Genomic DNA, 27,926 nt, shown 5'->3' on the forward strand with positions numbered 1-27,926 from the left:
GTTGACTGATGTTGGTTATGTTGAATTCTGTTATTTAGTTTCATTCACAGATGCAGTCCCGCTGACATCAGTCAGATTAACTGTATTTGTGTGCTCTGCTTGTGGATGGTAGCAATTTCAAGACTGTTTAAGGACCCCAGTATACAGAAATATTCAAATACAAGGGGCAAAAATAACACATTTCTAACGTTTGCACAATGTGTGTACATGAACCCTTCTTGCATGCTGTAAGGGGGATCAGTCTGTGGAAGGATGGTCAGCGATGGACCAGCAAAGAATATAGTACCAATGCAACAAAATAAGTATGCTCCATTGTAGGAAAAATGCCTACATTCAAAAACATAAAATAAAAATATAGCCTCAAGCTGCAATCCTGGGTCCAATCCTCTGTCAACTGAGGGAAGCAGCTGTATTACCAAAATCAAAGCCACAAGCAGCAGGTTTCACAAGACCGAGCAACGTCTTTTCAGCTGGTTTCATTTGTCTGGAGGAGTGAGACCAACTACACATGTTTGAACACTGTAATGTACGCAGCCTCTCAATCATTGCTTTTTTTTTTTTTTTTTACCAGACTAGCTCAGTTATAGTGGGATTGTGTATTTCAGTCTTAGAAGGCTGCAAACCAAGTTTAGTGTTGATAGAGTCAAAAGCCAAAAAAGTCTATTCATATTAATGTTTTTCAAAATTTTGCAAATAAGCAACGAAAACATCAGGGTGAACTTCAGGTTCAAGATGCTTTTTTTGTTGAGGACACTGAGATGTAGACTGAGTACCTTGAACTGTCAAAGTTTTCACTTTTTCATCTCACAATTACAGCGCCACCATCAGGTGGATTGGTATCAAATTTGATGTGAAGCATCAGAACATAATTTCCAGCTTTGATGTCAAGTTTTCTGTGTCCAGCTTGCAGTAAATTAAGCAAAGGCATATCATAGCATTTCCTGCTACTTGCCCCCAGAACATATATACTAAATCTGGTGAAATTCTGTCCATTGCTTTGGAGGTTCATATTTGTACTATTTGTGGTGCCCCCTACAGGCTGAGCTAAATATGCTTCGGCAGGCCTATTTCTTAACACGCATGAGGTATCTATCAAGATCCATGTTGATTGGACAAATGTTTAATGACTTGTGGCCAATGAACTGGTGAAGGTACTTGACTGATGGTGGCCATGTTTTTTGACCAATCTTGCTCATTTATATTTGAAATATGTATCTTAGGACCACTACACTGTGTGGAAAGTTTGGTGTTCATAGAGTAAAGATTATTAGAGTATTGAGTATAAAAAAAAATCATCAAATCATAAAAAAAATCAGTTTTCCTGTTTTTCACATTATGCTAATTAGCAAAAACTCGTGGAGTTTCTAATGGAGGACTATGATGGTCCAGAGGCTTTTTTGTAAAGCACACTGAGCTGCATATGTGTACAAATTTTCAAATCAAGCAGACTTACAGTGTGAGGGGCACAGCCTTTCCAAAATTGCATTCTGGGGCATTAATTACAGTGCAACCACGAAGCAGATCTGAGTCATTTCTCTTGGAATGTATTTTCACTATATTTTCTAGTCATTGGGCCAAAATTCATGTGGAACAACAAATAACACACTGACACAAACTCAAACTCTGCCCCTTCACAGCTTGAAGCCTATTAAACCTGAAAAATTATTAGCAAAATGTATTTCAAGTGTCAAAAGAATAATTACTCATTAATATGAGCCCCTATCAGGTTGTTATTTCGCTAAATAACATATATTATTCTATATTTTAATACTGGTTTTTACCCTCATTATTCTTTGACGGGTAATTTATAATAATCCATCAAGTTTGATTTCAGCATATGGTATTACTATTGAATACAACTAAACTATTTGATAACTTTTTTGATTTTGAAAGGACAATATTTCCCCCTTTAAAATTACAGTAGCAGAAATGGAGATGGAAATACCCAAGTAAAGTACAAGTAGCCTAGCTTGAATTTTTACATAAGAAGCTAACAGAACTTGAGTAAATGTATGCTGAGCTACCAGATTTTCCATATTTAGGATATCATATACTATGTAATGTCTTAAAAGTCATCTGGGTTGTTAGTGCTCGTGTAGGAATGGGGCTCTGTTTATCTGTACCACAACACCCCAGCCCCAAGAAACATTTCATTTCAAATAAAAATAAGAAGACACCACTTGACATACTGCCCATGGTGCTGCTCACTGTGAAGTTTTGGTAATGGCTATTCAAATTAGATAAAAACAAAACTTTCTTATTTGTCCATAAAATTTGAAGATGAACTCATGAGTCCCTGAACTGACACGCTCTGCCGTATCGTGACGTCCATCTCCCCTTTCTCGTTCTGTAGGGTTTAGATGGCCCTACGGGTGAAAAAGGGGCTACAGGGGCCCCTGGCCCTATTGGATTACCTGGCTCAATGGTACGAAATGATGCCCCTCAGGCTGCGTCTTCTCTGATGCAGTGTCTGAGCTGGCAAACAGGGAACAGTTGAATATGTTCTGTAATCACCCCATATGATGCTGTGTCAAAGAGTGCTATATTGCCTGATTTTTTATTCACTTAATATTTGTCTGTCAAGGAAAAATATATCAGCCACTTTATGACCTTCTGATGCCATCTATTTTCACAGGGTCCTAAAGGTGAACCTGGAGAAGGTGGAAGGTCGGACATGGTAAGGGTCAGTGATTAACACACAGGTTGGACGGGTGCACTTTGTGGTTAATTGGAGCGTAACATGTTTCAGGAGCATTGTTTTCTAAACCAAAACCTTTTGCTTGTGTTTGTGTTCAGATATATGGTCCCCCAGGGCCCTCAGGACCTCCAGGACCAGTTGGCCCAGCAGTGAGTCAACATGTCATTTACCTCACAACCTTAACACCAGCCTATGCTTAAAGGCTCCTCACACTCTCACAGTGTTTTCAGTTCATTGGCTAATTAGGGCCTCAGCTTGAAGTTGGATGGACGTATACTGATGTATACTGTTGGATGGATGCATACTTGTCATATACTTGTCACTTGGGGGGGGGGGGTTAAATACTTCATATTCAGTAAATTGATTTCGTGGAACAAATCAAATTAGATAAAATAAATAAAATGTGAAAGAATAAAATGAAAATGAGAAATGGATATTATGTTTTTCAATCAAATTCCACTAATTAGGGTGGTTATTCCTGCTGTTCAGCTCTCGGTGCTTCCCAAATACAACATTGGTATGCACGGGCCACAGCTGGATTACAGCAGAGACTGCCAGTAATCACTCTGTTTTTGTTCTATCCAGGGAGCTCAAGGATTTCCAGGGCCTAAGGTAAGCTATTGTTTCTAAAAATAATATTGACCAGCTCCTTATTTTATCCCATCTTCCTACATATACAATATTGTGTCTACATGACTGTTGCTTCCTTTCTCCTAGGGAGAACCAGGCATAGGCGTTAGAGGAGAAAAGGGAGCGACAGGTCAGAAGGGCGACAAGGGAGACAGAGGCCATCTTGGACTCCCTGTGAGTACACTGCCTGCCTGATCCTCATTCTCACATTCCCTGTCTTCTCTCCTATCTTTGTGTTCTGTCCCATTTGAAGTTTTCTTACTCCATGTTATTAATTCAGGGCTTACATCACTGCTTTAGGACAGAAATGTTAGCACTAAATTGGATCAACTGTAAAAACCCATGTAGCTTTAATGCTAGTTTATGCTTTTGTTACTGACTGATGTTTTTAATGTTCTAAAATCCTCTTTGTCATAATCTTGTTCAAATTTTGCATGGAAGGTCAGGTCGTGTCAAAGGAAATAACTCAGAAATAACTCATTTCATTTTACAACTGTATTTAAATCGTCATTCAAAAGATGTTGGGGCTGTTTTGAATTTCCTTTATATTCATTGAAATGGTGTCCTTCCCTCTGGGTTTTAATATTTTTTCTTGGTTTACACTCACACTGTAAAATTGGATAAATTAATCTGATATAAAAAAAAAACAAAAAAAACTTGTAAACCAGTTGCCACAAAAAAGTACATTGAAAAAAGAGAATTTTAAATGAATTAAATTTAGTTGAAAATTAAGTTGTTAAGTTAGATTAACGTAACTGCTCAAGAATCGAATTGAGGAACCTTAATTATTTTATGTGTTACCAACTGAAGGGATTATTTTAAGTTTAACTTTTTTTGCAGTGGAAATATAACTATTAATCTTATTATGTTTACTTCATGTCAAATTCTTCAGTTTACATGAAATTTTGCTATATTTACTTTTGAAGTTGTTGCAACTTCACAAATGCTTTGATGAAGTTAGGAGATCTGCAAGTTCTGTTTTCTGAACATGTTTAAGAATACACAAATATGACTGGTTTGCAACTAGCAGGATACAGATATATAGCAGAGTAAACCTTGTTTACTGAAGTTGTTAAAATTTGGAAAGACTGATGAACTAAATTTGAAGTGAATTTAACAATTAGATTCAAAGACACAAGTTTTATATTTACTTACATTTTTAAAGCAAACAGTTTCTTAGATTGTTTAAATAATCAACTTGTCAGATTTTACAGTTTACATTCAGGTAAAAACCCGGTCTTGTTTGACCATAAATTCATAAGTTTGTAGAACTGGATGAACTCAGATGTATTCATAATGGCATGTCCTGTGAAACCACTTTGAGTAGTCGAAAAGACTAGAAAAGCACTATACAAGTACAGTCCATTTACCATTTACCATTCATGTCATAGCATGATAGGGTGTGTCATCAGTGCAGAGTCCTGTTTTTCTGAGATACTACGGATCATGCTGAATGCCATATTGTATTGTTACAATAATACAAATACAAAACTGATTAAAGATACTGGAACCAGATGACCACATGTCAAAAAATTATCAACAAAAAATATACCAAATACACTGTAGCTGAGAGAATTGAGTATAATTCATTGTTACTGGGAATGTCAGGACTCAATGACCTGGAGTGAGCACATATTGTTATATGTAGTTAGTTTTCTGGAGCTTTTGAGCACATCTCACTGTCATTATCATTAGTGAATTTGGTTTCCTAACTGATGAAGACCATAAGATGTGAATAAAGGCTCAGAAAAACAAGAATGTTGACCTTTGAGGGGGGTTGGTCAAAACAAAGGTTGTTTTATTAGCTTAAACATATGACAATTGCCAATGGTGAGAAAAGTCTCAGTCAGACCCGAGTTCATCCCACGTACTTTATACTGTCACAAATACTCACAAGAGCACTAAAAGTATATTAATCCACCCCTGAAAATAACCCCAAATAAATGCACCATTTGCTCCTGTTGAGTATTGTTTGTGACAGTGAGCAACTATTTTCGGAAATTACTAAGCCTTTTCTTTAAAGAAAAAAGGGTTTTGGGCTAAGAGCCACAGACAGGGCAGAGTAGTCAAACAGTATCACACTGAATGTGAGTGTGCAAACAGTCACAACATGGTTGTAAACTTGATGACCAGTAAAAAAAAATGATTCAGTTACTGTCACCCACTTTACCTCCACCTCCACCACTTCCATCACTCTTCATTTGTCATCATCTGAATGTGTTTTTGAAGTCACTTCAGTCACAGCTTCAAACCCCCCTCCCCACCACCCCACCCCCCCCCACCCCCACCCCCCATCATCTCCGCTCTCTAACTGTGTACAACGCTATACAGGGGGCTCATGGGTTAGACGGCAGACCGGGTCCAGTGGTGAGTGGCGCAAGTCCTCTTCCGGTCTCCTCGCCCTTCTCCTCCTCTTCTTCCTCCCTCTCCTCCTTCACCCCCGTGCTTCAGCTTGCTTGATGTCTGCCATGTCTGCTTGTCTTGTCTGCTTGCTTTCTTGCCTCCCATGCTTGTCACAACTCTCTTCCTTCCTAAAGTAGCTCTGTGAGGACAGGACTGTTCAGGGTTGAGTGCTGAGGATGTACTGGTATGAGGAATCATGGCAATCAAGGCAACTCTACACAGTTTATACCTCTGTATACTCCATTTACATTTACCTGTTTACATTAGCAACCCCTGCAGCAATCATTCAATGAAAGATTTTAAGTCTGAATTTCAAACCAAGCAAAGATGAGCATTATAGCACGTAACTGACACACCGCATTACAGTGATATTCAACTTATGCCCCCTGGGCCAAATCTGACCGATCCCCTTATTTCCCTTGCTGCACACTGATGCAAAAATACATTTACCAGTGATCATAACTGCATATCACAACAGCAATGAAATGAATTGATGGCATAATAATTTCAAGTTTCAAGCCAAGTTCAAGTATTTAAATAAATGTATGTGTAATAGCTATGTTTTTGAATTTGAATAGGGTCTATTATTATTATTATTATTCTTTTTATTATTATTATTATTATTATTATCACATCCCACAGAAAATTCTTTTTATTATTATTATTATTATTATTATCACATCCCACAGAAAATATATTTACAAGACCTTTATCAAAATCTTGTTCATGAGAAAATCAGTGTTTAAACTTTCAGAAATATAGCGTTATAATGTAGTGTTATAAGTGTTGACCTCAAAAACTCAATATTGGTCAGGCTCTTTATATGAATAATATGCTTAATCAATAAAAGAAAATACTGTAAATTCTCAACTGCAGACAGAACCTTGATTTAAAACAGACCTTAAATACCTGCCTCTATTCCCTTGAATTTTTCCTTGATGTTATATCCAAAATGTCTGCTTGTCTTTTTTTTATTACATGACGACTCACTGATTAACTGTGGTCAGCTCTACATTGACAGTGGAACTCAACAGTGTTTCACATTAAAAGCCCTCCAGTGGCTTGAATGGGCATAATCCTCTCTTTATATAGGCTGTATAAATCAGATGCAATCTTTTATCCCAAGTTTTAAGTAACGACTTTTCAGTGCACTTCCTTTTTTTAGGATAAAATTCACCTGTCCCGTGACTGATTTTGAAAGTAACAAGTGTTTTAAATCAGAGCTCTTGAATTTGCATCTCCCCTGATACTCGACAGTAGAACAGTAGAACTCCTCAGTCCTCAATCCTGCCTCAAGGCTTCCCTGCCTCATTACCCTGTAGCAGCAGGGGGCTGCAGAGCTGGCACTGCTAAGAACTATCCAAAGGAGCATGCAGAGATGCCCGTGCTGCATGTTGACATGCAATACACAACACTTGGACAGCTGTATTTTCTCTATTCTACACATTCAATCTGCCTGAGATGCAAGGTTTCCCTCTCCAATCCTGACTGCTACTCAGACAGACAACTGCAGCTGTTGTCATTTATTCTTTTACCCTGTTTTTAACAGTTTGGACAGTAGGTCAACAAGCTCTGAGTGTCAATGCTTAAGGTGTCAGGACAGAGAATCATACGAACCATTTTTTCTCTCTCCAGAGTAGTAAAAAATGCTCTAAAAGGTCAATGACATTATCTTTTGAGACATTGATTCATTTTCACCAGAAAGCTTGTTGATTTACTGATTTGAGGCATTTAACTGTGATATTTTCACTAGTACTAGTAATTTGTTTGTACCTGCTAACAGTTTTTTTTCCTTTTCTGTTTTAAAGGGTCTAATAGGACCATCAGGTGTGCCAGGACCAGCAGGACCAAAGGGAGAGAGAGTGCGTGTCTTTGCCTGTGCTTTTTTTTTCCATTTTATTTTATTTTACTAAATGTATAGTTTAAGGAGAATATCAGATTTATATTTTCTCTCATTACTTCAGGGTGAAAAAGGAGATGCAGGATTACCAGGACCAACTGGGCCTCAAGGCATCCCTGTAAGTCTATAGTGACATTTTCTACAAATCACATAATCACACACCTTTTAGCTCACTTAACACAGCATAGTTGTTACAAAAGGAAACCTTATTAGTAGACTTTTTGACAGAGTCTGACATTATGAAAGACTGATATCAAACCTGATGCAGGCTATATCATGTAGCCTAAGCTAAGGCTGTAAAGTGTGCAAATTTTGTGCCAAAATCCATTAACACTAAACATTACATTAAATGTTATCAAAATGAAATGAAATCAAGCCGCACGCAGCATTGCACAGGGTTCAAGCACATTGCATGACTTTATTTATTTAATTTAGTTGACAAGAAGCAAAATTCTTGTTCTTGTAATTCTTGTAACATTCTTCATGGTGGTCATCACTACATGCTGATGTTCTACTTTCAGTTACATTTGATGTAGTTCATGACCCTCTGTGAAAACATGTTCCACATAACTACAATTCTATTGAATTCATTTAAGATCTGAAAAGTGGTCTATGTTTTTGTCTTTTACTGACTGAACTTACTGTAATCAGATGGCAGATGGCGTATATGGTGTTGTGTGGGTGAGTAGTTTGCTAATGCCAGCATCTTGAGCAGAGTGGCCCATGGTAGTGGGATTATGGTACAGGCTAGAATAAGCTACGGACAGGGTTAGCCCGAACCCTAACTAATCATCATGCCATCCATCCACTGCCATGAACACAGCATGATGATACAGAGCCCCATGTTGCAAGGATCTGAACACAATTCCTGAAACTGAAAAAAATCCAGTTCTGGCAGATATGTCACCAATTTAACTTTTTTGGGATGGTCTGGATCAGTGTGTACAAAACATGAACCATCCTCCAGAGATGGTGCTATAGGGGCCACTACCAAGTCCCTCCTTTATGCCCCCTTTGCAGTTTTACACAGAACCAAACAATCACTGTATTGCCCCGTGAGACAAATATGCATGGTCACTAATGTTTGTTCTTATTTCTTTCTGCAGGGTTTAGTAGGACCACAAGGTCTCAAAGGAAATCGGGTAAGATACCACTGATAATGTTTGCTAGTTTTAAAGATAGCAAAACCAAGGATATGTTTTCTGGCTAATTGACACACATTAGAGTCCATTTGTGGAGTACACACAGACCAAAGCACTTCTCTGCTTTTATTCATAAATTCAGCAACTGAACAGAACTCTTTCTGATCTGTATGAAAACAGGCCAGGAGTGTATTTGCATTATTTAACCTCTGCCCTTTATAATTGCAACTGCCTCATGGGGCCACAACAGGCCACCTGAACAGAGCTGTGGCACTTCAAACACACTGTGTTGGACAGGAGAAGACAGTTTAAGAGCTGAATATCAATCAGTCGGATGTTCCCTTTGATATCAAGCATGAAAGAAAGCCAGATGAGTCAGAGATTTTGCTTTCATCCTATGTTCTCTTTTCATCAACATGTCTTATGCCTTTCTGAAGCATATGTATTGGTTTTGCAGTAGCTTTAAGGGTCACAAAAATTATCAAAGAAAATAATAATAATAACAATAATAATAAATGTTACTGAGTGACTATGTTTACTTCAAACTGTTATTCTGTTTTACTCTGTGACATCATATTGTGGATTCACTTTAGACTTAAAACTGAGAGATGGATATGAGGCTCATGTCTGTGTGTTAAAACAGCTATAAGCTATGGAATGCTGAATGGCTCTAAATGTCTACTTGTCTACATGATCATCAATGAGTCAAATTTGTTCCTCTTAACAGGTCAAAATATAGCATTGCAATGCTATATGTTGACCTGTTAAGAGGAACAAATTTGACTCACATATATATATATATACATACATACAACAATGGCATTAATGTTAAAAAAACAAATGCTGACCAAAGTGCTTCACTGGGAATAACATAAAATAGAGGCATGGTCATATAATAACAGCCAGAAATAAAACAAAGTAAAGTCAATAAGAGCATACAATATCATGACAAAATCATAACACAACAAATACCAGCAGCTGATCTTGCCCTCTGCTTGGAGGGTAAGGAGCCCTTAAATGTGAATTAGCCGTTAATCACTAACAGCTATGTTTTTAGTCTCCCACAGTAGGTGGCGTGTAAAACATATCGTCAAAACCTCAGACAGGCCCCACCCATGGTCATGTCTCATGACTTTCATTCATGGCCATTAATCTTTTATTGGCTCAGAGACAAGACAACTCTGTCCTGTCCACCCTTTCTGTGATCGTACGATACAGAGCGGCGAGGCAGCATAATGGCGCATTATTCCCGCCTTGAAAAGGCAGTGTAAAAGTGTCTGCTGTGAAGTCGTCAGGTTCGATAGCATTGTGCCTGTACAGAGACCATCTGGCAATCATATCAGGTAGATGGACAAAGTATTCACTTCTGACCTCCAAACAGGGGCGGCATGGTGGCTTCATGAGCACTGTTGCCTCACAGCAAGAGGGTCCCTGGTTCGAAAGCCGGTGAGGACGGTGTTCGGTCCGTGGGCGGGGGCCCTTCTGTGCAGAGTTTGCGTGTTCTACCCATGTCTGCATAGGTTCTCTCCGGGGTCTCCAGCTTCCTCCCACAGTCCAAAGACATGCAGTTCATGTTGATTGGTGACTCTAAATTGCCCTTAGGTGTGACTGTGAGCGTATATAGTTGTCTGTCTATATGTGTCGGCCCTGTGATACTCTGGCGACCTATCCAGGGTGTACCCCGCCTTCCGCCCCATGACTGCTGGGATTGGCTCCAGCCCCCCCGCGACCCTTACGAGGACAAGCGGTTACAGAAAATAACTGACTGACTGACCTTCAGCTGCCTCCCCCGGCTTCCAGTCTTTAAAGTAAGATAGGCTAACCATGTCCAGCACTGGTCTTAACACACAACAATGAGGTCGATATCCATCCTCTTACTCTCTGAAATCCTCTTACTCTCTGAAATAAAGCAAATAAGTATACTCCAAAAATACTGAATATTTCTTGAGATTGCACTGAATATCAAAACAGCTCTGCAAAACCATACAGTGTAAAAATAGTATTTCATCTGCAGGTTGAACTGTGTCATAGAATGTGTCAACACACCCTTCTTCTAAGAGAATGTTTCTGTTTCCTTCCCATTAACCTGTGACTCCTTTAATATTTCCACTCCCATCTTTCTAGTCTTCACATTTCATAAGCTCTCTCAGCACATTCAACTGGCCTCTCATCAAATATGTCCAATGAACGGCTCCAGAAATCACAACAATACTCATCTGTTAAACCGACCTGAATGTCACTTTCCAGTTGAAGGTGTTGAAGACAAAGCTATGGGATAGTGTTGGTGTTTTCACTCTTTATCCTGTCCTTCTTTGTTTCCGCAGGTCTTCCTATCCCCTTTTCCCTCCCTCCACCTTGCTCTGTGGCCCGTGGCTCTTTTAATGCCGGGGTTGCCCTCTCTCCCCCTCACACACCTTGGCCTTCTGCTCCTCCTCCTGCATTCTAATGTAGTCCTGGGTTAATCTTCCTCCCCTTACACCTCCTTTTATTTCTCCTACTCCTTCCTAACAAAGTACCTCTTCCTTGCAAGCCTTCATGTAGTCCCTCCAACTCCTGACCCATACCCTAAATTGGCAAACAGTGCTCTCCCATCACTGTCAAAATGTCTGCTACATTTTGTTGTCAGCACACAAAACATTGTTGCATATTTCTGAGCCTGTCATTCGTCAGACAGATTCATTTGTTAGCAACACGTGAGATTCCACACAGACTGAACCTTTTGACAAGTAGTTCCCTGTAAAACAGCTGCTGGTAACTTTTTTGCCATAGTTCTGATGCTGATGTGCAAACTACTGAAAGGTCATACAGTAACTAATTTACCAGCAACTCTATCAAAGAACAACAAGACTGCACAAAGAAATGTCTCTTGTCATCTTTTTTTCTGAATGTGAGCCACTTCCACTAGCAACACCCACAGCACACAGGCATTAAACTAAAGGCACTGAGCTGTTTCAGTCAGAAGCCCTAAACGAGAACAAAGTTTTAAATCTGAGATTCCATTTGTGTAGGTATCGCTAAGACAGCGCTGGGAGAACACTGCAGTCAGGCAGCTTGTTATTGTTCTTATCATTATACATAACGTTGTATTCCTTTATCTGATCCCTTACAGCCTTTGATGTGGTGAGCAGGTGTCATTAATATTCAAGCAAAAGTCCAGTTTTACCCTGTAATCTGCACTAGGGTTAGGCCGGTGTGAAATTTTTCAAAACCGGTTTGATATTAAGCCAAACACCGAACCATACTGGTTTAACAAATTTTACCACGACTCTGCAGTGGCATCTCAGCAGAATATAATAACACTGTGTCCCAACAGAATATGAACAACTATAAGCACACCGAATCCATTGAATAATCCATTCTCATAATTCATGTAAACAAGCTATCAAGCTACAAGTCATCAGCTGTGCTTGATATCAGACCGGAGTCGTGAACACTTAAAAGATGGGTGAGTAGCGACTTGCTATCTTCCTACATTCGTAGTATTACTTTTTAAATCAGAAAAGACACGTTTTAAATTGTGATAATTTCTGGAAATGACATACAATACAGCCAACAGCAAGTAACGTTGGCCTAGATTGTTTTTAGCACCGGTCATTTACCTTGGCAAAAACAGACACTATGTAATAATAATAATAATAATAATAGATTTTATTTATAATGCACTTTACATTCAGCAAAATCTCAAAGTGGATTTGACAGTGGATTAAAAACAAAAACTAAGAGCTGATATAAAACAGCAGCAAATTTGTTTAGGTTTCTGTAGTGAAAAAAGGAGGTTTTGTAAAAATAAATCCTCATTTCAATTTCAGGAATCATCCATTCCTCGTCCACTGCAGCACTTTCAAAGCAAGCAACAGATAGAAATAGAAACACAGCGTCTGACAAAAGTTCAGCTCACATTAGCACCTACTACCAGTTAGATTAGCTCTTTTGTCAACTTCAGATTCAAAATGTTGTCATATTGTTGCAGTTTTAGTGTTTTTGAGAGAATAACTCCATGATGACATGTCAAGAAAAACAGCAAGGCCACCTCCCCTCCCCCAGCTGAAATTTGATTTCTCTCATGTTTGACACCGGCCACCTTGGCTCAGCATTAAATCACGCTTTAATATTGTTTGTTACTAATACAATTTGAGTTGGAATTAGCATTGTGACTTAGGCTGTCTTAAAACAGCCAGAATGTCTCATAGACAAATGACAGTTCAGCTGGTTTGCATAACATCAAACTGGTTTAAGCTCATACACCGGACTGGACTGGCAAAACCAGAAACCGGATGAAGGCCTCATCCCGTGGCAATAATGTACAGCAGCTTTCTTAGAGAAAGTGGAACAAGATAATCCAATGCTCACTACTCAGAAAGCATTCTGGAAAAAGCAATTCACTGCCATTGAACCTCTGATGTTTTTTTTGTTTGTTTGTTTTTTAAATGAATCAGATTTTTAATGTAGTTTGTAACAATGACTCAACTTGAATAGTTTTAACGGCCAAACGTTCTAAATCATCCACCAGCCATTTCCCACAGGGTCCATCTGCCGTTTCACTATTCTTTAGCTTGTAGTTTTAGAATGTATCCTGTTGTTTATTTTTATATTACTGTTTTGATACACAAATTATCATTTATAAAGTCAAAACATCGGAGCATATGCCTCACTCATTTCACTTTTCACTTCTTACAAGTCTTCCAAAACCTACTTCTACTACAGTTTTACATGGCCCTGCAACGAAAATTAAACCTGCTCACCAGCTGCACTGGCTGTAATCTCTCCTCCCTAACTCCCTTTGCTTACCTTCCCCTTCTTCTTATAGCACATCACAATTTTTTTTTTGAATATAGCAAAGACACAACAGACACTTAGTAAAATAAGATTTTTTCTTGTATTGTCAGAATGACATATGTACAAATACCTGACACATGAATCCTTACAAAAACAAACATTTGTTTCATGTGTTGTTTAATGACGGAGTACTAAAGTTTGTCTTTTTTTTAATACGCTGTTGTTTGCAGGGAGAGAGGGGCAAGAAAGGCAACAGGGGGGCCAAAGGGGATAAGGGAGACCAAGGAGCACCTGGATTAGATGCCCCCTGTCCGTTGGTATGTCAGTAGTCTGATGTGTAACCACGAGGCAAAAGGAAGGAGCACTGGCTTAGAATACAACATAATCCCATAGATCATCCTTTTTCCTTCCCTTCCTTTTGTATTCAGTAGTCAGTTTCCTTTTGGCTCTGGTTTCCAGTCAATCTAACCAACCTCAGAGAGGGTTTGGTCCACTGCAATCTGTCAAAGACATGGGAAGATTTGTGAATTGATGAGATCCTAAATAAGAGGTATTTTTCCATTAAAAAAGTTTTAATGAGAGATTATAGTGTGCATTTGAAAAATGGCTTGGATGGACCACAGACCACAACTCTGCCTGAGGAAGCTCTTTTTTCCAGGAATGAGACAGACAGGAACCAGGCAGCCACTGCCGATGAATATCATAAGGAAACCAAAACTTTCACCCTGCAGTTCTGCAACCCTGAAAATGTTCTGGCCCAAATAAATGCAATGGGTACCTCCAGATGTCAGCCCTGTGCTAAATCTGAAACCATTTTGCTTTATTTCATCCACTACTGAACATAACCTAGGTTAACACAGGCTAAGCAAGGTTGGCAAGGTATCCTTCTGCTCAGCAATGTCCACAGAGTCTGTCCAAGGGTCTTCCCCTGTCAAACCTGCCAGGTGTCCAGGTGGTGTCCTGAGTACACCTCATGTAATAGTCCAACCCTATAATTATGCAACAAAATTGATAAAACCTGATCTGAAACCCAACACTTTGTTGAGACTCTTGGGGTTTGTGTTGGTAGCAGAACTCTAAATCAGACCCATTTCCACTGAGAACTAGCCTCTACTTTATTTTTAAAGAAACAGTGTTTTCATCACAGTGAGCCCAGTTCCTGCCGGTCACAGGTTGCCTGCATGTTTAGGAAACCTGCATCCATTCACCCAGTGGACAGGAGTGGAGATCCTCTTGCATCCTAGTAGTGGAGGACAAATGGTCCTCTGCTACACACGAGCTGCAAAACTGGTTTTTAAATGGTTGATTTCACAAACAGGGTTTCCGAGGCTTTAAAGGAGAGAAAGGTGAACCGGGCTTGCCAGGCCTGGACGGGCTGGATGCCCCTTGCCCTGTGGTATGGTGCTCTTTCTTTCCCTTCATTTTCCGCAGCATGCCTCTAGTTATCCCTAACCAAACCTCTGACTATGGCCACTTAGATGCTGCACTGAAAATTCACACAAACATGCATGTTTTCATGGAAGTTTAAATCTACATGTTAAAGTTGTCTCACCTCATAATAAGCCAGAACTTTTCCAACTGACCCTGTGAAGCACTAACATGTACAGCCTCTTCCCTCTGTTAACAAAAGCTCATTAGCTCAACCTTTTCATCAAAACTACTAAAACTATATATCTGAACTTCACATACAGACATATGATTGTGACTAATATCACCAATTACATAACCAGATATTAGCTTAAATTCAAAGGTGTAGTGTGTCAGATTTAAGGGGATGTAGTGGCAGCTAGCAGTGAGGATTACAACCAGAATTCTATTGGTGTTCATTGTTCAGGAGGGTTTCAGCAGGAGACGAATTATTCATGGATGTCTCCTCCTCTACAAAAAAAAAAAAAAAAAAAACAGATCAGCTGGTTAAAACACTGAATAAAGCATTTTCACATAACAAATCAATGTTTTCCTACCTTGTTCGGCATGTTGCAGATGGCCTGCTTGCCTAGTCCCTGCTAATGTGCACCCACCTATTTTTTTTTGATAACTTAATGAATGCTCTCCCCTTTATCTGATCCAGATATTCAGGAGGTTTTTAGCCAAATTATCCACAAGGTCAGGTAAACCACTAACACTGAATAAAGCACTTTCATAGTTGAAAATATTTCAAACTTCTAACTACAGTGGCCAACATGAAAACGAAAATGTCCAATTTAGACCTTGTGTTTGGTTTGTCCGCTCTGGACTACTGAAAAAATATGACAGTGGAACATGATCTCTTTAAATGGAGCTGCTGTATGTAGATATAAAGGGCTCATTCTAAGGTAACAGAAACACAGTGATATATATTTTCAGGTGACTACACTCTTAAGAAAACAATACTTATTATATTTCATCTTGTTTCTGACAATATATCCCCCTAAATCTTACACACCGTCCGGTATAGCCTTGAAATCGTTGTTTACGTATGCAAGAGTCTTTCTTCATAATACCTTGTTTCTTACACCATATCTTGCATGGAGCACCTTTTTTTCCACCTTCAAGGCATCAGAATACCACAGGCAGTGAAAACAAGGATGGAACGAGATGAATTTACTCGGTCAAACTCCTGGTATTTGCATGTAAATCATCATTATATGCTATCGTTTCTGCTTCCATTTCCACTGTTCTTGCCCGATTTGTGGGTGATGTTTTAGAATTTTGTAGAAATTATACTAAATACAAGTTCCAGGTATTTTCAGAAGTTGCTGGCACTGCTTTGGATTGTGTTTGGAAAAGCTGATGAGTCATTTAATCAAAACAGGGTGTCTAGAATAAACAAAAATTTCAATCAGGTGTTGACAGTTTTTTTGAGGGGCAGCGAGTCATGTCACTTCCCCTAATCTGCCTCTTGGTCCAACATGCATCTTGCTATGCATGCGCAGTTCTCATGACATCTCCAATTTTAAAGCAAAAACTGAGTTTGCAAAATGCCGTAGGGTTGGGTTGGGTGTTGGAAAGTCCTGGAAGGAGTCTTTACTTTCTAAATTTTATCTTCACTGATAAGTTATGTCTTATACTTCAACATGTCTTTGTAAATATAAGCTTCGATCCTCAGCATTATTACTTAAATAAATGAAATCATGTCCCCTCTCTTAAAATGACACTAATTATCTTTGGTGGCAAGGATAAACATAATAAAAATGATTTCCCAATTGGTCTGATACTCTGCAAGTCTTCAGCTGGTGCTGGTCCAGCATCACCATCCTCTTGCTGTGGGCCATTAAGTAACACTGCTGTGTCATAGTCCAATCTCTTGCGCCCATCCATCAATCCATCCATTTTCTTCCGCTTATCTGGGGTCGGGTCGCGTGGGCAGCAGCCTAAGCAGGGAAGCCCAGACTTCCCTCTCCCCGGCCACTTCGACCAGCTCTTCCCGGGGGACCCCAAGGCGTTCCCAGGCCAGCTGTGAGACGTAGTCTCTCCAGCGTGTCCTGGGTCTTCCCCAGAATCTCTTGCGGCAAATTTTAAGTTATTAGGAACTGTTAATCTTTTCAATTGTAGTCTGATTTGTTAATTGTATTTATATTAAAATTTACTGATTCTCAGTTTTAGATGATGTATTGAGTTGTCATGTCGGTGTTCCACTGTTTCTGGAGATAATTTTAACCAGCGATGCACAATAATATTGGCATGTCATCGGACAATATTGGCTTTACAATGAAATTATTAGTATCTGCCAATGTGCTGATTTCTACCGATATCACAACCTAATATTTATTTGTTTTTTGACGAAGTGAACATGCAAAAACATCACCTCAGTTGAAATATTGCTGAATGACTGCTGAATGACATACAGTGAAAAGCATTGTATTTCATGTCTCCATCTGCTGCATGGTGGGCCATCATAAGAGTATGTATAATATGATGTTAATTCCACTACAGAAGAGACTTGATGATCACTAAAATTAGGTGGGAAAAAAAGTGGATATATCAATATCAGTACTGGATATCGGCGAAGTTGTTATATATTGGCATATTGGATATCTAATAATTATAATAATTATACCCTTAATGTTCCTTAATGTAGAAACCCAGTACTCTAAACAATAATTTGATAATCTGTGATATTAAGATTGTATTCTGTCACTTTGTTGTGGCAAATGACTGTACCACACTAACATGACTGAGAGGGTCAGTCAGCAGCTCAGAACAGAGCCATAGCAAATGTATAACCCTTTGTAATTGCAAGTAAGAACAAATCATCGTGCCATAGTCACCTATTCATCCTAAATTTACCCAAAATCTGACAGAGGTCTCATTCAAACTGATGGATGTATCATGTGGTTTCCACAAATTGTAATTCTGATCCATTAGCAGAACATGCTACATAGTTTTGATTTTGTCAGCAAAAAGTATTTTGAAAAATTATGTTTGACCACCTTTTCATGAGAAAAAAAACTAAAACTACAGCTGTAAGATTAAGAACTATGGTAAAATGTATTGCACTTTTAGTTAATGAATATAAACAGAGATGATGTGAAAGATGGACAAATGACTGGACAAACTAATTACTGTTCTAATACAGTCTCATCAAAGAGCAGCATCCATCTGCAGAGTAGCACACTGTAGCTCCTGATAGAACTGTTTCCTCTGCCAACCAACATATGTTTTGATCAGAAGAGGATTAAGCTGTTTGACCTGACCATGAGAGGCAACTTGCATTCATCAGTGTTTTATGTCAGTATGTTATATAGTGGTACCCGTTCTTGTAAGAAATCAATTTATGGACTAAATCCAATCTACAGCACCCCTAATTTTTTTTACATTTCTTAGGATATTACCTTCCCTAGATTGTAGCTGATTCTAATATATTGAGTATTGAGTTCTTGAAAAGTAACACTCAGGTGGAACCTATGTTGAATATACATTTCAACTTTCAAAACTCTGACTCATGTGTAGACCTATGATGCATACGCAGATATAAAATGAAGCAATAAGTCTATTGAAGCAGTGGTTTACAGTGATTTTCAAACAGCTGAGGGAAGTTGTAAGGCACTGCGCAGAGCAGGGTGCCAAAAATACCCTGAGCTTATTGCTTTTACAAAACTGTTATCTTGTACAACCTGGTTGGTTTGGCTTGCAATTAGCCCCTTAACTTAATTAAAATTGGCTGAATAATTTAGCTGAAACACTTATGAAAAATTTAGTGGAAGCTTACCTCACCCCTCAAAGGTACAATATACTGACACTGGAAAAAAAAAAAAAAATTCAAACCCGAGAAAAGTCAGGATGATAGTATAAAAGGATATTTCATAAAAATGAAAACATAAAGCCAGCTGAAGTTACATTGCTAACACAGATGGTTGGTGTAGTTTGTCTCTTTGGAGAAACTAGGCCGCTGGATTGGGCAGCAACAGCAATTTTTTATCTTACACAGAGGGTTCCCCGCTGCTCAAACAATAATCCCTGAAGGCTCTTTTGGTTTCTTTCACAGCATCTTTATGGTTTTTGTGCATTCAGTGAACAACAGTGTTGCATACTTCTGACTGTCCTCCTCGGGGCAGATGATAAATTCATGCTTCAGCTGGCAGTTGCACTCTTTAGCTCTATATGACAATAAGTGACTAACTGGTGTGATAATACTGAAATAGTAATGCAGTCACAGCTGTGTGAGTATAAAAGAGTAATTTACGACAGCTTCAAACAAGGCTCGGCAAATCATAATCAAAGATTGCAACTTTCCGATTTAAGCATGAACCCCTTGAAGGCTCCAAACCAAAATGCGTAGGTCTTTTAAATATGTTATTCTAGTGTTGCTGAAGTTTCTATGCCTTTAATTCATCTCTCTCCTTCATGCATCTTTGAGGGAGGTAAAGCTGCTCCATAAATCGTCACCCTGCTTCTAAACTATACCTCATATAGCAGGGCCTGCACTTGGACGTGAAAAATAATTACTTTTGCCATTTTGTAAATCAAAAAGAATACCAACTGTTTTTTTCTTTATATAATTGTAAGCTGTTTTTGCATGCGTTATTGCTTTGCACATGATATTGTTGTTATCCATTATTTTGAACCTTATATGTTGTTTTTCTTTGTCCAGGGAGATGATGGCTTACCTGTACCAGGATGTTGGAATAAAGTAAGTAGGACAGTTTGACTCTTGTTTTTTGTAACAGCTCACTGGTATGCTAACTTCACTCTTAGCATTGTTTGAATTAACCTGTGATGTGTTTGCCTTTTGCTTCCACTTGCAGTGACGATAACTTTGGAATTGCTTGTGTGATTGTATATAGGATATTTATTTTTTTACTTCTCCCTATTCTGTTATACGTGGAAAAAAGTTAAATCCTAAAAATATATGGCAAAATGTTTTGTACAGATTGTTTATTTTAATACATACAATAGTGTTCCTGTATTGGATTTTTATATCTATGCATTATTTTAATATGATTGGATAAGTAAAACTAATAATGTGGCAACATATGCATGATATTTGTGCATAATGTGAAGTGGATAATGCTTATTAACTTATTGTATTATGTGGTTCTGTTGTATTGTAAGAGACCATGCTGCACTGAGTTGTGGGGCTGGAAATATTCTGTTAGTCTTTTGGAAGGTCTTAGCTGAACTCTCCTCTTTGTGATGAAGTATTAACAATCAACCACGGACAAGCACTGCACATACACAAGTGACAGAAAGCTGTTAAAAGTCTGCACTTTGAATGTTTGGTCATGTGCTCATATTGTACTTATGCACATGCAGACTTAAAGGATAGGATGTAGGGCTGTCACCAGAGTTTAGATTGTTTTGGGGTTTTTTTGTCCAATTTTTGATAGGATGGAAATGTTGGTCCATCAGTCCATCCAAGCACTTTGATATGTCAATAAATAATGTCCAGATGACATGAAGTTTGGTACAGCTCCTGTGGAAACTGATTCTGTTTTAGCTGTGCATAACAGAATAACTGCATCTGAAAAATAAGTAATAAAAATGTAAACCTGCTTATAATCTCAAAAAAAAATGCTGACCACGTAACATTAATACTTTTTGCATATAATCTATTATAATTAATAATTAACTGCTGTATATTACATTTGAGATAATATTTCTGTGGCGCCCTGTCAGTGACAGAAGGCAGTAAAGTAGGATCAGATGCAAATATAACTGTATACAGATATTGTATTCTATTAGATCAGTAGTATGAACCCTTATATTTCTTATTCTTCTTTCTTTCCCCTTTTTAACTTGCCTTTGAATGTATTCAGAGCCTGACATGCTACACCATGATTTTTTAATGAAAAACGTAATTGCACAGATTACATATTCTAATAACCTAAGTGAAAACCATAATCCTCCTTACAAGTGCTTTTTTTATTCCTACACTGTAAAATACTTTGCTGATTATGCTGGTCATGAAGAAAGAATAAAAAAGTAAGGGATCAGTTTCAAAAGTGTTTGTTTGTATTATTTTTTAACATTTCGTGTTTATCTTCAAAATGTAAACACCAATATATTATTTTTGTATTTTTTAGTGCCAAATATTGATCTCTCTATTGGTCTCAAAAATCCAACATCAGTCAGGTTATCTTGGCCTGTTATTGACGGCAGGGCCTCCAGCTCTGACAGTGAGGGTGAGAAGCCAGTAAGGGAGGATAACCTATAAATCTAACTAGTTTAGGGAAGGGTGCGAAATAAATTGGCACAGTGAGGATACAACCTAAAACATTATTTATTGCATTACATGCAACACATGATCAAATTATGCGCTCAACATATTTTTACACACAGGAATAATTTATAAACTGAATGCAAATAATACATTATCATTTTCCACAGATCACCAAAGATGATTCTTAACAATTGTGGTAACATCTGGATTTCTGGTCTGAAACTTTCCCCTGGATTTAACTCAAAAATGAAGATTGAAATAAATAAGCATCAGATAAGCATGGTCCCCATAGTTCCTTATAATTTGTATTCGGTTCCTTCATTCCTACAATTATTTCTAAACTTTAGTTTATACACACAAAAAACTGCAAAATTCAAGTAGTTTGCCATGAGCTTTGCTGTGTGTGTCATGCTCCCCACAGAATTAACCCGTTCCATCATGGATACACCACCAACAGCCCTCTAGTGCCTCAAACATAACCCTCTATGGTACACACAATGATGCTAGTTAGTAAAAAAAAAAAAAAAAAAAAGTTTCAAAAAGTTTGAAATGGTTTTTATATCAAAAAAAGATTTAAAAAACTTTATTTTTGAGGGTAATCTTTTGGTTGTGTTCCCTTAAAGCAACAATGTACCATAACTTTAAATTTAAAAAAGAGGGTTTTCATGATTGATTGTATTCCATACTCATGGAAAATATTCAAAAACCTTAAAGTTAAAAAATCATGTCATTTGAAGTAAATGGGATGAATACGTTTTCATGGCATGATTCCTTAGGGCCCTGACTTTTAAAGTATTGCAACATAATTGAGAATGTTTAGTGTGAGTGTAAACAGCCAAAAATGGGGATGAAGACAACACTGTACCATTAAACAATGTAAATGATGATTGTCCCATTTAACCATAGGGGTTGCAATAACCGCAGACATCACTGGCGACTGTTAGTTTTGCTATGCTATAGTAATTTATATCAGGATTGACTGGGGTTTTTTTCTGGGTGGTGCTAATATCAATGACTTTGGACTGAAACATTCAACAGACATTATATGTGAACCATAACGCGCCAAGTGGTGCATTAATCAACCATGATGGGAGACAGCCTTACATCTAGTTTTTGAGATCTGATGTGGAGTCAAGTCAATTTGACTTGTGTCCTGGAGGAGGGCATCAGCCAAGACCTCGTAATCATTTGAAGCTTTAAAGTTCAGGCCTGAATGATTCTGAAAAGTAAAAGTTGTACAGCGTGAATTCAACAGCTCCGTGTTTTAGCTTCTGCCACATTTTATGGGCAGCCACTTTGTGCTTTGTGATTGTGGGCTCTGTGTATTACCTGTAGTGTTTGTATTGTCTCTTTGTGTGTCTTCTAATCTGAGGCACAGTGTAAAACTCATGTTGTTGGATGGAAAATGTTGCTGCTCACCGTTAAGGCATGCTGCAATCGTCACATTGTGTCATCAGTTTATGAAGAAAGCTGTAACCTGCTTTGACAATGGAGACATCTGTGCTCATTAAGCTAACTTCATTAACTTCACCGAGTGACTCAGTGTTGAAGACATGGACAGAGTGACCACAGTGGAGCCTAATTCATGACATGCTGCTGTTCTTTGACAAGCTTTTTTTGTGTTTTGGTTTGCTTGGATTTCATGTTGCCATAAGACATTTTGTTGGATCCTAAAATGTCTCATTCATGATGCTGCACAGTACCTCACATTAACCCACTTGGCCCTCATTTTGCTTTTAAGTTGATAAAAAATACTCATGTTCAGATATGTTCTGAAATTCAGTGTTAATTTGTGCTCAAGGTGACAATCATAATTAAACATTCATTCCTGAGGATTTTTGTTTTGTTCTCCAAAATAGTTTTAAACCTTACTTATGGAGGCTGCCACAACACAAAACTAAAATTATTTCAGACTATGGGGCTGCTGTTCTGTCATTAGCATAGTTTCATATGAGGTTTAGGAATGGTTTAAACCTGTGTTGTCTGGAACAACACTGCATGGTCTCTTAAACCAAACTGACACCATCCCTACTTGTCATATTTTGATGCAACCATAAGCCCCTAGTGTCAATACAATGGCACCGGGGGCTTATGGTCAGGTAGTCTTGCATTATATCCTAAGGCAGGGGGTTGGCCGCTAGGGTTTGGTATGTTCACACCGAATGTGATGAGACCATTTCGCGTAGCAAGATTACACACAAAGTCAATGTGAGGATGTTCTAAAAGTTCACACCTTTCAGTTTTCTTCATACATTCTCAGACATTCAACAGACCTTTTTTAACAGCAGATATAACAACTCTGACTGGTGGGAAAAGCCAACACATTCTCAGCCCAAGTCGTCACATATTACTGCTTTGTCAGTATGCTCCCCCTGCATTTGCTGTTGCTGCTCCAAAATACCACTACCAACGCTGGGATGTCAACAAAAGCTACAAAAGTACTTAAAAAGCACACGGCAACCAACGCCAGGATGTTAACAAAACCATGTTCAGGATTATATAACAAAGGCATCAATGGTTAGGATGAGGCAAAAAGGGCATATGGTAAGGTGCAGAAAAAAACACATTCAGACAAAAAAGGGAACACCAGAATAAAAGTCTGGGGTTTGTTGGATTCATCCACCGCCCCTCCCTCCCACCCTATCAGGACCTTCATGCTGTTTAGATTATGTCGTTATCAGCAGCATTTCAACCTGATGCCATTCAGCGACGTATCATGTGGATGCAAAAAGCTCTGTCCAGCTGCCTTATCAGCTAACACTGACCATCAGCGGATCATACAGCTGAGAAATGGTGGCTTGTGACTTCATGATCTTACACCAAAATCACTACAAAAGTGGCAGTATATGATGACTTCGGAATGACAGTGGGCTGGAAAGCACATCTAATACCTTCAACAACAGTCCCATACAAGTATGTCAGTTAGCTATGACAGTGTGACAGTGAGCCAGCATGCTGAGTCCATGAACCCTGAAACTGAAGCAGCCAAAACAAATTTAGAACAAGCTTTTAGCCCTTCATGAAATGCCATGTGTTTTTCCAGAGGTATTTCTTTATTATTTTCTCAGCAGTTCTAAAAAAGAATGAAAAATAGATGTTGTTCTGAGGGACAGAACCACCAGTCATCTGAATGAATGCTGTTTAGATGGAACTGCTGTGATACCAGTTTATTTTTACTGGATAAGTAAAATAACTCCTTACATAGTAAATGTTTACACACCATCCATCCATCCATCCATTTTCTTCCGCTTATCCGGGGTCGGGTCGGTTTACACACCACATAACGTAAAACCTGATCCTGTTTTCCAGGTTTATACTGGTGTTCTGATTGTTTGCAAGTTGAATGCTTGCCCTTTTTGATTTCAAGCTGAACTTGTGTATGCCTCACAGCATGGACTGATTGATATGCTTTTGTTTGAGCTTTTCAATGATGTTCAAGAGAATATTTGTGGCTGTATCACAAGGACTAAAAGATGTTTGAAAGATCCCCAAACACACACTTTAAAGGTATGTTCAATTTGGGTTTTTTTTAAGTGAGGTTGTATGGGTTGCTTATCCACAGACAGTACAGAAAATGTCAGTTGGTTCTGTTTGAGTTTGGAGATCATCAAGAGTCCAACATGAAAGTTTAGCAATATGCTGCTGTGGAGGAGACAGCAACAACATAGCCACAGAAATGTATTTTAGCAGTGAAAAAGGCCAACCTACAAAATTAATATCTATTTAATTGTGTGCAAAAGTATTCTCACTGCTTAATCTTAATGTCAGACAGTGATTTCCAGCGGGAAAATGAAGCTGTTATAACCCTCTCGTCAAAGCCAGACTCCATTCAGAAAAACAGTGATCTAACATCACTGAACACAGGAGCTGCTGGTCTACTGCTGCTTCACTAAGTTAGTTATTGTGTAACTTTGGCATTTGAAAGGGTTAGTCCAGAGTCACCAAAGTCACACAATGACACAATCTGACAAACTAATCAAAGCAGCTGTAGACCATTAGCTCCCATATCCAGCGAGCTAAAATGACTGTTTGTCTATGGAGTCTGGTAGCTTCGAACAGAGTAGATGAGGAAGTGACGACATTCACAGCTTCCCCAACAGTAGGACTGTCTGCGGCAAACTAAAGTGATATAAATACTCTCAATATGGCATACACTAAAACTAATGTAGATTTTTATTGGTGGGAATGTTTTTCTGCATTACAATACATTTTGGTTCTGACCTTTCCACTGCAGTACATTGCAGTGTCTGTGTCAAACTCCAGCCTGCTTCTCCAAGTTGAGGGCATACCAACCTATGTGTGTGTAACACACTGACTGTAGATAAGTACTTAATAAGTACTTACAACCCCATTTTAAAAAATCTGAACTATCCCTTCAAGAAACAGCTGTCATTATGTTCAGAGTATTTTGTGCAGTTTTTGCTGTTTCTGTTTTACTTATAATAACAACAACAACATCAACAACAACATCATCAATAATAATAATAATAATAACAATAATAATAATAATTATTATTATTATTATTATTATTTATTATTATTATTATTATTGTTGTTGTTGTTGTTGTTGTTGTTGTTGTTTTTATTTGTGCAGCATGTTTCAAGCACACATAGTGCTTTCCAGTGAATATCCAACAAGTAGAATAAATTAAACAACAAAGTATTGTATTATCTATTTTGTATAATGTATTACGTGAACGTATATGACTAGGTTTTAGGCAACAGGGCAGATCATCACAGTTATCTCACTGGGTAGAAATTTGTTGCCACATTCTGTTTTTTCATAATCTAATAAATGGGAGCATCTGATAAATGCTTATGTGAGCAGATTTTGTGGCTCTATTAGATGAGGTAGACTTTGCCTTGTAGAATTAGAATTAATTTGCACTGGTGACCAACAGTCTGGAATGTAAGACACCATTTCTGTGTGTTTAAACCATGGTTAAACAAGTGAACTGTTGCTTTAGCAAAGGCTAGTTTTTATACAATCAAGTGTCTTTTATAGGTTCAATAAATCATATATGAACAATGTCCTGATTATTTTAATAAAACAGACAAAAGGAAAATCAGCTGGTTAAATGATTGTAAATCTCTAATTACGCAATATGGTAAAGAGCCAGATAATTTTTTTTCAAGTTTTTGTTGAAATTAAAATGGCATTTTAAAATGAAAAATAATGCTAATGACTGAATAAACCACAAGGTGCAATGAAGTCACATTAACGTTGTTTAATAATGTTAAATAAGCGTCTCTTGAAATCTACCTTTCATCTATCTTTCACCAAATTTGGTTCTTAAAATATTTCTATGACCCACACAATATTCTTAAGCTTGTTTGGTAATCACTTACTATTTGTTTATAATTGGTTTCAATGCCAAATTAGATTGTAAATTAATTTGGGGAAGTTTTACACACAGTCACAATGAAAAGTTCACATTTTATTCAGTTCTAAACACAGGGGATGCTTACAAAAACATTTAAACATGACATTAACTTAATGCAATGTAACTGGGTATACAAGGTCTCCATGAGCATGTGCATGACATGTTTGACAATATCAACAACAGCACCATCCTGATGCCATTAATAAAACACCACCATAGAAATGCCATATCTCTTTTATGTAATCTGCCATAGAAACCAAAGAGATGCTGAGCAAGTCTGTGGCATTTGATATAATTTCGCCTTTAGGTGGGGCCAATATATTTTTCAGAAATGGCTGTTGTAGCAGCAGCTGGCAGCATTTGCAGATTGAGGCACCAGCAACAACAGCTGACAGCTTCCTGCTCTCACACATAATTTCTTCAGAAATGCAAATGTTCTAGTTTGAAGCTGCATAAGGAAAGTGGAATGGTGTATCAGGAAATAAAAGTAGAAGAAGGTAGATGGAAGATTTATTGGTCATTTTTTAAAAAACAAAATTAAAATTATCCTTGATCCTGCTACAAAAGCTTAATTAAGTTAAAGCTTGATTAATTGGAAATGCACTGGACATCAAAGACTAATGATAGATGATATGTTATGCATGACACAGTGTAATATCCCTGATCTCATTCCTGTGTTTTGAAGTGACTGAGCTGTGTTCACGTATATGTTTTAAGGGTCAACATCCTTTCCAACTGGCTAAGAAGTAGGGCTTCTGGAGACTGTCTCCATGACGCCACACGGAGGAAACTTGAAGACATTTGGAGATATCTTTGAGTTTTTACCCCAACCTGGAGTTGGCATTTCAACATTTTTCCAGGAGGCTGGATGCAGGTCCAGTAAGGTCAGAGGCTGCGGCGGCAGCGGTGAGCACATTCACTTCAATAAGACTGGAAAGTGGAGACGTTACACCATCCTCATTTCTTTATTGAAGGCTCTCTGGACAGGACAACCAGCCCAGCCACAGGGGGGTACTGTACATACTGAGTGTTTCTTTGACTGACACTTTGCTCTATTTAACTGGTAGTGAAGGTGAGGCATGGGCACTTTAGCACATGCTATTTGTTGTGTTTGATGTGACATCAATACTGTAACTGTGATAACAAATTCAGAGCAGCTCACAGAGCAGGTAGATGCCATGTGTTTCCAAAAAGAAAAAAACTAACAAAAAACTAGATGATTCCTTCTTGATATTATCTGATTCACTGCCTTTTCAAAGATCCTTTTAAAAGCAGCTATGACACTTTGTTTGAATCATTGTGTTGTATAGGTAACACTCTGAAACCAGCATCATGCATGGTCACATATATA

General features: G+C 38.1%; 1 protein-coding gene across 18 annotated transcripts in view; it reads left to right on the forward strand.

The window, feature by feature from the left end:
• Positions 1 to 27,897, forward strand: part of col13a1 (collagen, type XIII, alpha 1) — a 155,309-nt gene extending 127,412 nt beyond the window's left edge. For 10 of the 18 annotated variants that reach the window (XM_042501742.1, XM_042501744.1, XM_042501740.1 and 7 more), the window contains 10 exons: positions 2,354 to 2,425; positions 2,636 to 2,677; positions 2,797 to 2,847; positions 3,284 to 3,310; positions 3,416 to 3,502; positions 5,660 to 5,695; positions 7,540 to 7,593; positions 7,696 to 7,749; positions 8,738 to 8,773; positions 14,868 to 15,187. In XM_042501742.1, coding sequence (XP_042357676.1) covers positions 2,354 to 2,425; positions 2,636 to 2,677; positions 2,797 to 2,847; positions 3,284 to 3,310; positions 3,416 to 3,502; positions 5,660 to 5,695; positions 7,540 to 7,593; positions 7,696 to 7,749; positions 8,738 to 8,773; positions 14,868 to 15,077 — 669 coding nt within the window. In that variant the 3' untranslated portion in view covers positions 15,078 to 15,187. Of the gene's footprint in view, positions 1 to 2,353; positions 2,426 to 2,635; positions 2,678 to 2,796; positions 2,848 to 3,283; positions 3,311 to 3,415; positions 3,503 to 5,659; positions 5,696 to 7,539; positions 7,594 to 7,695; positions 7,750 to 8,737; positions 8,774 to 13,779; positions 13,867 to 14,867; positions 15,188 to 19,622; positions 19,662 to 19,776; positions 22,439 to 23,476; positions 25,008 to 27,292 lie in introns of those variants that run through there. The other 8 variants (XM_042501743.1, XM_042501758.1, XM_042501751.1 and 5 more) reach the window with 6 other exon arrangements.
• Positions 27,898 to 27,926: the final 29 nt, after the last annotated feature.

The sequence above is a fragment of the Plectropomus leopardus genome, chromosome 15 (genome assembly GCF_008729295.1).
Source record: "Plectropomus leopardus isolate mb chromosome 15, YSFRI_Pleo_2.0, whole genome shotgun sequence".
In the NCBI taxonomy this organism is placed as follows: Eukaryota; Metazoa; Chordata; class Actinopteri; order Perciformes; family Serranidae; genus Plectropomus; species Plectropomus leopardus.